Source organism: Rhinoraja longicauda, chromosome 19, assembly GCF_053455715.1.
Source record: "Rhinoraja longicauda isolate Sanriku21f chromosome 19, sRhiLon1.1, whole genome shotgun sequence".
In the NCBI taxonomy this organism is placed as follows: Eukaryota; Metazoa; Chordata; class Chondrichthyes; order Rajiformes; family Arhynchobatidae; genus Rhinoraja; species Rhinoraja longicauda.
In genome coordinates, this window is record NC_135971.1 from 7,920,845 (window position 1) to 7,933,196 (window position 12,352).

Genomic DNA, 12,352 nt, shown 5'->3' on the forward strand with positions numbered 1-12,352 from the left:
GATTTATTTTATCGCACTAATTGAGTTTAGTTTAGAGATTCAGTGTGGAAACAGGTCCTTCGGCCTACCAAGTCCATGCCATCCGTCGACCACCTGATCACACTAGTTCTATGTTATCTGATGTCCTCATCCATTCTCTAAACAATCGGCAATTTTACAGAGTCCAATTAACCTATGGCATGACTTGGGATATGGGAGAAAACTGGAATACCCGGAGGAAACCCATATGGGCACAGGGGACAGTGCAAACTGCACTCAGACAGTACCCAAGGTCAGAATCAAACCTGGTTCATTGGCATTGTGAGGCAACAGCTCTACCAGATGCTCCACTGCACTGCCTTTTGTCAGAAGCCTCAGTTTTCCAATACTATATAATCATTTGTCTCCATTGTTTTCTTCCACCTATTTTACCCCAGAATTATATCCTGTTGCCCATTGTAAATTCGACTAATTAGTTTTATTTTCTCTCTGCCTGCCCCTCCTGAAAATATACTGCATAATAGTCAGCTTTCCTGGCATCAGCTGTTTTGTAATGACTTGCCCAAATGGCTGTCGGCCTGGTCGATATTTTTACACTTCGGAAAGTTATTGATCCAAGCCTCACGGTTGAGCTCAATATCTATATTATCAGCACTCATGTATAATCAGTTCCAACAGAGATTATTGGATATCAGGAACGAGGGCATAATATTGATTTTGCCATCAAGCCAGTTCAAAGGACCTGAGGTCTTTTGTGATGCCCCAACTAAGATGAAATATCCAGCACTACTTGGAATTAGACCATTTGCTTCACATACCTTGGAGCTTATTGGAAAATGTGACGCTTACTTAACTAGTTTTCAATGAAACAAGTCAATAATTTTAAAGCGATATAGAGTCAGAGTAAAACAGTATGGTTCCAGGCTCTCCAGCCATCCAATTACACTAATCCTGCATTAATCCTTTTTTTATTACCCACTACTTTCTCATCAACTCCCCCCAGATTCTATCACTCAGCGACATGTTGGGGGAATTTTACACAGGCCATTTAAATTTACGACCCACATGTCTTTGGGATGTGGGAACAAAATCGGAATTCGAGTCATAGAGTCATGGTCAAAGAGTCATACAGTGTGAAAACAGGCCCTTCGGCCCAACTTGCCCATACCGGCCAACATGTCCCAGCTACATTAGTCCCACCTGCTTTGATTTGGCCCGTATCCCTCTAAACCTGCCCTATCCATGTAACTGTCTAATTGTTTCTTAAATCTTGCAATAGTACCTGCCTCAACTTCCTTCTCTGGCACAAAATGTTGGAGTAACTTAGTGGGATAGGCAGCATCTCTGGATTAAAGGAATGGGTGATGTTTCAGGTCGAGACCCTTCTTCAGACTTAGTCTATCTTCGGTTTGAACCAGCATCTGCAGTTCCTTCCTACAATACCACCTCTGGCAATTCATTTCATACACCGACCACCCTAGGTCCGAGGGGAAACCCATGTGGTCTTAGAGAGAACATGCAAAACTCCAAACTCGGCATTACCCAAGGTCAGGATCAAACCCTTATCTCCAGCACTGAGTGAGTGGCCCTCCTCACTGTGCCACTTCGCAGTTCCTTGATAAAAAAGAATGCTGGTTTTTGATTTCACCGATTAAACATTGATGGAGCCCAAAAGCTATTTTCTGGATGTAACTCCCTGGATCCTCCCAAGCTGAGTCATTGTGACACCGAGTGACACCTGAGCTGTGGAATCACTCAAGCTTATCCTCAAAATCCTCTCTGACAATGCAAGCAGATCTGAGCAGCTGCAATCATCAACAGATTGGCAATTAGAAACACAATCGGTTTGCTTGGCAAGCTGTCAGCATGGCCTGGATGCCGTTCAACAACAAAAAAATTACTTCTACTCAACTGGAAATCAAATATATTTTGCTTCAAGGACTGCAGTCCCTGTTGCACCGATACTTGAATCCATGCACCTTTTCTAAATGTAACGGTTCATATTCTTATACCTATCTTCACAAGTTTATTGTCATATGCACAAGCAAGGTCGGGTGCAGGTACAATGAAAATCTTTCTTGCAGCAGCAACACAGGCATATGGACCCAGACAACCCAAGAAAATTCAAATTACACAGTGAAAAGAATAAGACTGTAATAGGCAGAACACAAAACATAAGTGAATCTTAATTTAATTGTCAAAGGTGTCACAGTTGAGTTTGAGTCAAAGTCTGAGTTTAGTTTATTGTCATGTGTACAGAGGTACAGTGAAAAGCTTTTGCTGTGTGCTAACCAGTCAGTGGAAAGAGCCATCCAAAGTGTGCAGATACATGATAAACATGAATAACGTTTAGTGCCGTTATTCACGTCTGTGTCAGGGCCGTTTTTACAGCATTATGGGCCCCCGGGCAAAGCAGTGTACTGGGGCCCCCACCGTTACTCTCCCCCACCCCCCTTTCCCTACCAGCCCCCTCCTTGTCGTGCCGGCGAAAAGCACTTAGCGATGGACTTAGGGTGCTACATTGTTGCGAAAAGCACTTACAGATCGCTGTGAGAAGCACTGAAAATGTTGCGAAAAAAGCACTTATTGAACCTACATTTTTAAAGTAGTATTTATTTATTGCAAGTCACTTAACATACACAGATCAGCATGGGGCCCCCGGGCAAGTGCCCATCAGGCCCATGCGTTAAGACGGCCCTGGTCTGAGTGTCACCATCCTGGTTTCTACATGCATTGAATTTCAGCGGGAGTTATTGCTCGGCAATTGGGAATGCCAACTGCACTCAGTTAAAGTTCCCTGTTGCAACCTGACAAAGGCCAACTAACAGCAAGACTGGAATATGCTAAATCACCAGTTTGTTCTCGATTATATCCATCTTCTCCCATAATCTATAAAATACAATCCATTCAGAAGTCCTTTATTAGAACCAAAAGCATGTATTTATTAGAATATAGGAGGATGAGAGAGGATCTTATAGAGACATATACAATTCTTGAGGGATTGGACAGGCTAGGTGCAGGAAAAATGTTCCCGATGTTGGGGGAGTCCAGAACCAGGGGTCACAGTTTGAGAATAAGGGGTAGGCCATTTAGGACTGAGATGAGGAAAAACTTTTTCACCCAGAGAGTTGTGAATCTGTGGAATTCTCTGGCATAGGAGGCAGTGGAGGCCAGGTCACTGGATGTATTCAAGACTGTCAAAGCAGCCACAGCCAGACATAAAAACAGCTTTGTTTCCGTGAGTAGTAGCTCTACTCAATAACCAAAAGTCTGTAGTCTCTTTTTACTCCGGTTTATTTCACTCACATGTTTAAACTGTAATGTTGTAGTCTTAATGTTTTAATGTTTTATGCTTTATTCTTAATTGTTTACTGTATGTTCGTGTTATTACTTGTGAGCGGGGCACCAAGACCCATTCCTTGTATGTGTACGTACCTGGCCAATAAACTTATTCATTCATTCATTCATTCATTCGAGAGAGAGAGAGTTAGATATAGCTCTTAGGGCTAATGAAATCAAGGGATATGAGGAAAAAGCAGGAATAGGATATTGATTCTGGATGATCAGCCATGATCATATTGAATGGTGGTGCTGGCTCGAAGGACCAAATGGCATACTCCTGCACCTACTTTCAATGTTTCTATTTCTTGAAGAGCTGGACGGGAGAATTCTTCAGAATTCAAATCCTTGGAATTATCTCTCCAGGAGGGCTGTGCAGGTTTAGCGTAGACAAAGGAATTGCAGATGCTGGTTTGTCCTCCATTGCCTGAGTGCGGCCACATGCAAAGGGAGGAGCAGCACCTTATATTCCGTTGCTGAAGGAGTGTGTCGCCTGAAACGTCAACGATTCATTTTCTCCAGAGATGCTGTCTGACCTGCTGAGTTACTCCAGTATTTTGTGTCCACCTTATATTCCGCTTGGGTACCTTACAACTTGACATTATGAACACTGAATTTTAGTCAATATAATTGGATCAGAGGGAATTATTTCACATCTGTGAGTGGTGGGTGCATTTATTTTATTAATTGATAAACTTTATCTGGTATCCTCAATGTTTTTTTGCAGTCATAATTTTTAGTTACACAGTATAATGCAAGTTGATAGGAATGAACACTGGAAGAGCTATAGAGCTCAAGTAGTAATAAGTTAATTGGCAAGGGGGTTACATATGTTCTAAAGACCTATACATACAGTTCTATTAATCATTTTCCATTCAGTGCGTTGTCAACTGAAAATGCTCATCTGTTGAAAGACTGTATGTTGAAAGACTAGAGCGACTAGGTTATGTTGAAAGAATGGAGCGACTAGGTTTGTATACACTGGAATTTAGAAGGATGAGAGGGGATCTTATCGAAACATATAAGATTATTAAGGGGTTGGACACGTTAGAAGCAGGAAACATGTTCCCAATGTTGGGGGAGTCCAGAACCAGGGGCCACTGTTTAAGAATAAGGGGTAGGCCATTTAGAACAGAGATGAGGAAAAACTTTTGTAGTCAGAGAGTTGTGAATCTGTGGAATTCTCTGCCTCAGAGGGCAGTGGAGGCCAATTCTCTGAATACATTCAAGAGAGAGCTAGATAGAGCTCTTAAGGATAGCGGAGTCAGGGGGTATGGGGAGAAAGCAGGAACGGGGTACTGATTGAGAATGATCAGCCATAATCACATTGAATGGCGGTGCAGGCTCGAAGGGCCGAATGTACTCCTCCGGGACCTATTGCCTATTGGCAGTTCACGGAATTAGGATACGTCACAAACAAGTCATTGCTCCATCAGGAAGGGCCATTTGCTTCTTGGCAGATGGTAAGAAGAAGATAAACACAGAAGTACATCATGGTTTATTATGGGGTTTTTTACAGGGTAATATATCAACATATCTGTTGGCCTGCTGCAAATATTTATTCCGTCGCTAGACACATGACAATAAAACTCTTGAAACTTTGCGACAATGAAGAAATAATTGCTTGATTATAGAAACATAGAAAATAGGTGCAGGAGTAGGTCATTCGGCCCTTCGAGCCAGCACCACCATTCAATATGATCATGGCTGATCATCCAAAATCAGTACTCTGGATTTTTCCCCATATCCCTTAATTCCCTGAGCCCTAAGAGCTAAATCTAACTCTCTTGAAAACATCCAGTGAATTGGCCTCCACTGCCTTCTGTGGCAGAGAATTCCGCAGATTCACAGCTCTCTGGGTGAAAAGGTTTTTCCTCATCTCAGTACTAAATGGCCTACCCCTTATTCTCAAACTATGACCCCTGGTTCTGGACTCCTCCAAGATCGGGAACATGTTTCCTGCATCTACCCTGTCCAATCCTCTAAGAATTTTATATGTTTCTGTAAGATCCCCTCTCATTCTACTAAATTCCAGCGAATACAAGCCCAGTCGACCCAGTCTTTCATCATACGTCTGTCCCGCTATCCCGGAAATTAACCTGGTGAACCTATGCTGCACTCTGGTAATAGCAATAATGTCCTTCCTCAAATTAGGGGACCAAACTTGCACACAATACTACAGGTGTGGTCTCGCCAGGGCCCTGTACAACTGCAGTAGGACCTCCTTGCTCAACTCAAATCCTCTCGTAATGAAGGCAACATCCCATTGCCTTTCTTATTAGTTGTTGGACAGTTGCTGGGGCGCCGCGGGGTGAGGGTGGGGGTCGGGGCCTTAGGTCGAGAGAACGAGCAGATTTGGATGCTGGGTGAAATCACCGACCCGAGAGCAGCGCTGGTGACAATAACGCAATCTAAGAGGACGAGGAAAAGGCGGAGAACAAGGGGGCGGACAAGCTGAAGAAGGGTCCCAATCTGAAACCTTGTCTGTCCAGTTCCCCCCACAGACGCTGTTTGACTCACTGAGTTACTCCAGCACTTTGTCTTTTGTTGAGGATTCCAGTATCTGCAGTCTCTTGTGACTACAGAGACACCGAGCTCCGATTTGCTCTTTAACTTGAGATATCTGAGGTCCTTCCTTCCTTCCCGCTGCTGTGAGACTGCACAACCAGCACTGCTCCCACCAGACCAGTCAACAGTTAAGGAATACACAGTAAACTGATGACAATTTATCCTTGTCTTTATTTTTATTTATAATGAATGTCTCCTGTTATCCACTTTGCTGCTGTAACACTGTAAATTTCCACGGTGTGGGACAATTAAATGATTTTTTAATTATTATTATTATTATTATTGTTATTATTATTATCATCATCACAGGCGGCAGTCTAGGAGTTTTATTGTCATTGATTCCCGGAACAGACTTGTTTAACATCTAAAAGAACCGAGGTGATTTAACTATATTCCCGGTGCTGGTGAAGGATTGATAGAATTTGTTAATTACTGACACGGAGCGGAACCGGAGCAGATTCTCAGCCACTGGTCTGCATCCCAGGTCTCGAAGAAAGGATAAAGATTCTCCGTGAATTTATTCCCGGTGAAGGTGTGGAGATGGGACTTGGTGTCCGCGTCGTAAAATGAAACTGTCCCGGACTCGTAACTGAGATAAACTCCCACCCTCCCGGGGATGGGACGGGCGGGGAGAGGAGATGTGAATGCAACAAACTCGTCATCCAACCGTAAGATGCTCCAGACTCCAGTCTCCGGGGTCAGTGTGGGCGGTCTCTTCCTCTCCACAGACTCTGCGGCGACTCCCAGACTCCAGCGCTCATTCCCCCCCACCTCCACCTCCCAGTAATGTCTCCCCGATGTGAATCCCTCCGATCCCAGCACAGACGCACTGCCTGTAAACCTCTTCCCGGTGTCAGGGAGACGCCTCCAGGTCCCGGTCCGTCTCACCCTCTTCCGATCCTCAGACACCTCGAGCCACGGACTCGCTGTTTCCACATCCAGGGTGACGGAGACTGGGGGGAGAAGCAGAGAATCAGAGAGTCCCCGGGGGTCGGGGGGAGACTCGGGCAGCGCGGCCCCGGGACCGGGGGAGAGGCCGCTCGGCCTCAGGCACAGGCGGGCGGACAACTGAAACCTTGCCCGGAGTTTTCTTTCCCCTCCCCCTACCACGTAAGATGGACAACAGAAATCCTTCCCGGGTATTTCCTTCCGAGGTAGAGGCGAGAGTTGTGATATGTCGTGGGCAAGCAGATGCAATTGGGAGAGAGGAGGTAGGAGAAATGGTGGGCGGATGGGTGTGCGGGCGTGATATTGAATGCTTTTGTTTATGGTGGTGAAAATGGGGGCTAGATTGGTTGGACAGTTGAGGAGTTAAATGTCTACGGGAGGTAATTAAAAATGAGATCGTTATATTTTGGTAATACAGGGGGAAAGGTGTGACTGTGCTGGAGAGATTGCAAAGGAGATTCACCGGGAAGTTGCCTCCATTGGAGGTCTTGAATAATGCTGATTTGGAGACCTGGGGGAACTTTACAAGATCAAGTGTAGTATCTGTTCTGGCACAATCTTAATGTTCTTATAAGAACAGGGTAAGTATAAGAGCAGTATTTGCATTGGGTCATCGACGAGGAGCGGAGGTCAGGAGCACGTGTCTGGTTTAGGGGTGGATCCATGCTGGTTGGGTAACCAACCTAACACCCTTATCCAGGTGGGATGGCAGCAGCAAGTGGAGCTGGAGGGCAGGGTATTCGGAATACCCTGCGAGTATCGGTGAAGGACCTCAAGGAGGGGAACCCTTTCTCAAGGGATCTCTTCATCAAGAAGGTGCTGCTGGAGGCCTGTGGATTCAAGGCCGGGGACATCTTCTGCCTCCAGGATTTCCCAGGTAACGGATATTTCGACGTTACCTTCCAGAACCCGGCGGGATGGCAGAAGTTACTGCAGGACTTCCGGGAGAAGGGGGATGAAGCCCCGCTGTCGCTCCTGAAGGTGCAGCCGCTCTTCACCCTCCCCACCCAGAGGGAACGGATGATCACGGTGCACATGTTCAACCCACATGTGCCCGTCGTGGATGTCCTCACCTTCCTTGCGCGCTACGTCGAAGGGGCAGGGAACTGTGTGGACATAAAGGACTTGTTCGGGATCTGGACGAGCAAGAGGCAGGTAAAGGTGAAGCTGAGGGTGGACGGGAAGGGATTCATCGTCCACCCTCCCTCGGTGTTCGCTATCGGAGGGAACCGGGGTTACACGACATACGCGGGGCAGCCCAGGGTGTGCAGGAAATGCAACAAACCTGGGCACGTGGCGGCAGAATGCAGGACAGTCGTCTGCAGAAACTGCAAGTTAGAAGGCCACGAGACAAGGGATTGTAAAGAGAGTAAGAGCTGCAACCTGTGTGGGGAGGCAGGCCACCTTTACAGGGCCTGCCCTAAAAGAGCAAGCACTTATGCACAGGCGATAAGAGGGGCCGCTGCCAGCACCCCCAGGGTGGACGAGACGCCTCCTACCACTGAAAAAGCCCAAAAAGGAAAGGAGAGCAAGGGCGATGACAGCGCGACCACCAGGAGCCCCAAACCGCAGGACAGAGCCCCCCAGGCCCCTCCCCACGAGGGTGAGTCGATGGAAGAGGGGGAACAGGAAGAGGAGGAATGGAAGGTGGTACAGTCGAGGAAAACATTGAAGGCTGTGCGCACGGAGAAAAAGGCGGAGGGGGCAAGCAAGTCCCAAAAAAGAGTCCTCTCCCAGGACGAGGCCAGCAGCCTCTCCGCATCGGAGGATGAGACGACCGGGAAGGGCCGACAACGGAGGCAGAGGCAGAGGAAGGAAACGGGGGAGGAGGAAGGTAAGAAAAAGAACGTGTCTGTTGCCCCCCAGCCCCAGGAGACTGGGAGCAGTGCCAATGGGCCCCAGCCCCAGGAGACCGTGAGCGGCACAACGGCCAATGGGCCCCAGCTCCGGGAGACCGTGAGCGGCACAACGGCCAATGGGCCCCTGCTCCGGGAGACCGGGAGCGGCACAACGGCCAATGGGCCCCTGCTCCGGGAGACCGGGAGCGGCACAATGGCCAATGGGCCCCAGCTCCGGGAGACCGGGAGCAGTGCAGTGGCCAATGGGCCCCAGCTCCGGGAGACCGGGAGCAGTGCAGTGGCAAATGGGCCCCAGCTCCAGGAAACTGGGAGCAGCGCAGTGGCCTCGCCAGAAAACACACCCTGTGCGGAGGAAGCCACCAACATGTACCATTACCTGTGCGACAGAAATGTGCAGGAACTGAGCCAGATGATTGGCATGCGGGAGGATCGCCTGGGACAATAAAGGACAATGGAGCTGAAACTGGCATCCTTAAACGTGCGCAGTGTGAAGAGCACTGCGCGATGTGTATCCGCCTTGCAGTACCTGGCCAAGGTAAAGGCGGATGTGACTTTTTTACAGGAGTGCGGGCTGCCACACCTTCGCTGCTATCGGAGGTGGTCGCGATGGTGGCCCCACGGACTGTCGGTATGGTCGGGGGGCAATGATTGTCGAGCGTCCGGTCTGGGGATCTTGCTGCGGGGAGGGGGCTTCACCATCACTGAGGTAAAGGAGGTGGTGGGGGGGCGTCTCTTGGTGGTGGATGTAATGTACCGTGGTTCTCCGCTCCGGCTGATTAATGTGTATGCCTCACCCAGGCGGAGCGAGCGGTTGGCCGTTCTCCAGCAGCTCCCACCGCTGCTGGCCACGTCTAGACCGCTCGTTCTGGCCGGTGACTTCAACTGCATCATCGATGCGGCTGGACGATCCGGCAGTGCCAACCACAGACTGGACGGCACCTCCAAACTCCTGGTGGAGACGGTCAAAGATGCAAAGCTGCGCGACGCCTTCAGTGACCCTGCAGGCGGAGCCCAGCGGCGGTTCACCTGGTCAGGACCGAACGGTTCAGCCCAGTCCCGGATAGACTTCCTCTTCACATCGAAGGCCGTCACGGTCAGACACACCGACCTCGCGCCGGTGTTCTTCTCTGACCACTGCCTCCTTCAGGCCACCTGTCACCTACAGGAGGACCGGAAGGCGGGCAGAGGGACGTGGAAGTTAAACGTGGAGCTGTTGACCCCGGAGAACGTTGAGGAGCTAAAGAGGGACTACGCATGTTGGAGAACTGTGAGGCCCCTCTTTGACTCCGCGACACTCTGGTGGGAGGCAACAAAGGAGAACATCAAGAAGTTCTTCGTCTCCAAAGGTGTTCAGAGAGCAAGACAGGGTAAGAGGGAACTGTGTCAACTCCAGACGGATTTGCAGCAGCTACTCCTTCTGCAGAGGAGAGGGGTGGATGTGAGGGAGGAACTGAGAGAGTTGAAGGGCCGGCAAGCTCGGCACTTTACCTCTGAATCCTCCAAGATCATCTTCCGGTCCAGGGTCCGCCATGTTGAGCAGGATGAGACGTGCTCACGTTACTTCTTCCATAAGGTTCACAGGGGGAGCTCTGTGATCAAAAGCCTTAGGGAGGAGGACGGCTCGGTAACATCCTCGCAGTCAGACATGCTCAAGATCTGCAGATCCTTTTATAAGGATCTGTACGATGTAAAGAACACAGACAGCACCGCCTCCCAGAACTTCCTGTCCTCCATCACGGAAGTCTTGGACGACAGCAAGCGGGAGAGTCTGGACCAACCACTGACCCTGGAGGAGCTGACTGGCTCCATCCGTTCCTTTGACTCGAGTAAAACTCCCGGAGGCGATGGCTTACCGGCAGAGTTGTACTCGGCTCTGTGGGACTGGGTGGGCCCGGACCTGCTGGAAGTGTACAACGATATACTTCTAGCCGGCAGCATGTCAGACTCTATGAGGAAGGGCAACATCACCCTGATCTACAAGCAGAAGGGGGAGATGAATGACTTAAGGAATTGGAGACCCATCACATTGTTGAATGTAGACTACAAGATCCTGTCTAAGGCCATCGCCAACCGGGTCAAGTCTGCTCTGGGACAGGTGATCCACCCGGACCAAACCTGTGCTGTACCTGGCAGGAAAATCTCAGACAGCCTGGTGCTGCTGAGAGATACCATTGCCTACGTGCAGGACAGACGGGTGGATGCCTGCCTGGTCAGCTTGGACCAGGAGAAGGCCTTCGACAGGATATCGCACACGTACATGAGGGACGTGCTCTCCAAAATGGGCTTTGGGGAGGGAATCAGGAAGTGGATACAACTGCTCTACTCCGAGATCTGTAGTGCAGTCCAAATTAATGGGTGGGAATCAGACAGCTTCCCCGTCAGGTCTGGAGTCAGGCAGGGTTGCCCTCTTTCCCCTGTCTTGTTCGTCTGTTGCATTGAACCCTTTGCCGAATCCATCAGGAAGGATGCGAGCATAAGAGGAGTGACATTGCCAGGCAGTGGGGGCACTCAGGTCAAGGCCTCCCTGTACATGGACGATGTCGCCGTCTTCTGCTCGGATCCAGGGTCGGTCCGCAGACTGATCAGCGTCTGCGACCAGTTTGAGTTGGCCACGGGGGCCAGGGTAAACCGCAGGAAGAGCGAGGCCATGCTCTTTGGCAACTGGCCCGACCGATCTTCCATCCCCTTCACCATCAAGCCTGACTTCCTGAAGGTGCTGGGGATCTGGTTCGGGAAGGCTGAGGCATGTGACAAAAATTGGCTGGAGCGGATAGCCAAGGTGGGGAAGAAGCTGGAGCTGTGGAAGCAGCGCTCCCTCTCCATCACGGGGAAAAACCTGGTCATCAGGTGTGAGGTGCTCTCGGGGCTGCTGTACTTGGCGCAAGTGTGGCCCGTCCCTCCCTCCTACGCCAAGGGGATCACCCGGGCCGTCTTCCGCTTCATCTGGGGGTCGGCGATGGACCGGGTGCGACGAGCCACAATGCACAAGTCGGCAGACAACGGGGGAAAAGACGTGCCCAACGCCGCCCTCATTCTGATGGCCACTTTCGTGTGTGGCTGCATCAGGCGGAGCATAGAGCCAAAGCACGTGGGCACCAAATGCCACTACCTGCTGAGGTTCTACCTGTCCCCGGTGTTGCGAAGGATGGGCCTGGCGCAGATGCCACGCAATGTGCCAGTCAGCTGGACATTGCCGAACCATCTGTCGTTTGTGGACAGGTTCTTCCGGACCAACACCTTTGACCACAAGTCCATCGGGCAGTGGTCAGCACGGAACGTCCTGCAGGCACTGCAGGGGAATGACTCCATGGATCCTGTGGCGTGGTTCCCAGAACGGACAGCCCAGCTTGTCTGGCAAAATGCCTCATCGCCAGTACTCACCAACAAGCACCAAGACCTGGCTTGGCTGGCGGTGAGGGGAGCCCTCCCAGTCAGATCCTTCCTGCACCGCCGGAACCTCACTACCAGCGCACGCTGCCCTCGGGACGGCTGCTACGGAGAGGAAACGGTGGCCCACCTCTTCAAAGAGTGTGGATTTGCCAGGCGAGTCTGGAGAGGTCTGCAGGGGTCCCTGTCACGATTCATTCCGAGCAGCTCCGTCACAGAGGACTCTGTGCTCTACGGACTGTTCCCAGGGACGCATTCCGAGACTGACATCG

At 50.3% G+C, this 12,352-nt stretch overlaps 1 protein-coding gene across 1 annotated transcript in view; it reads right to left on the bottom strand.

Annotated features, from left to right (window-relative positions):
• Window positions 1-6,055: 6,055 nt before the first annotated feature.
• Window positions 6,056-12,352, bottom strand: part of LOC144603039 (zinc-binding protein A33-like) — a 111,608-nt gene continuing 105,311 nt past the window's right edge. The window contains exon 6 of the mRNA XM_078416169.1: window positions 6,056-6,839. Coding sequence (XP_078272295.1) covers window positions 6,316-6,839 — 524 coding nt within the window. The 3' untranslated portion in view covers window positions 6,056-6,315. The remainder of the gene's footprint in view (window positions 6,840-12,352) is intronic.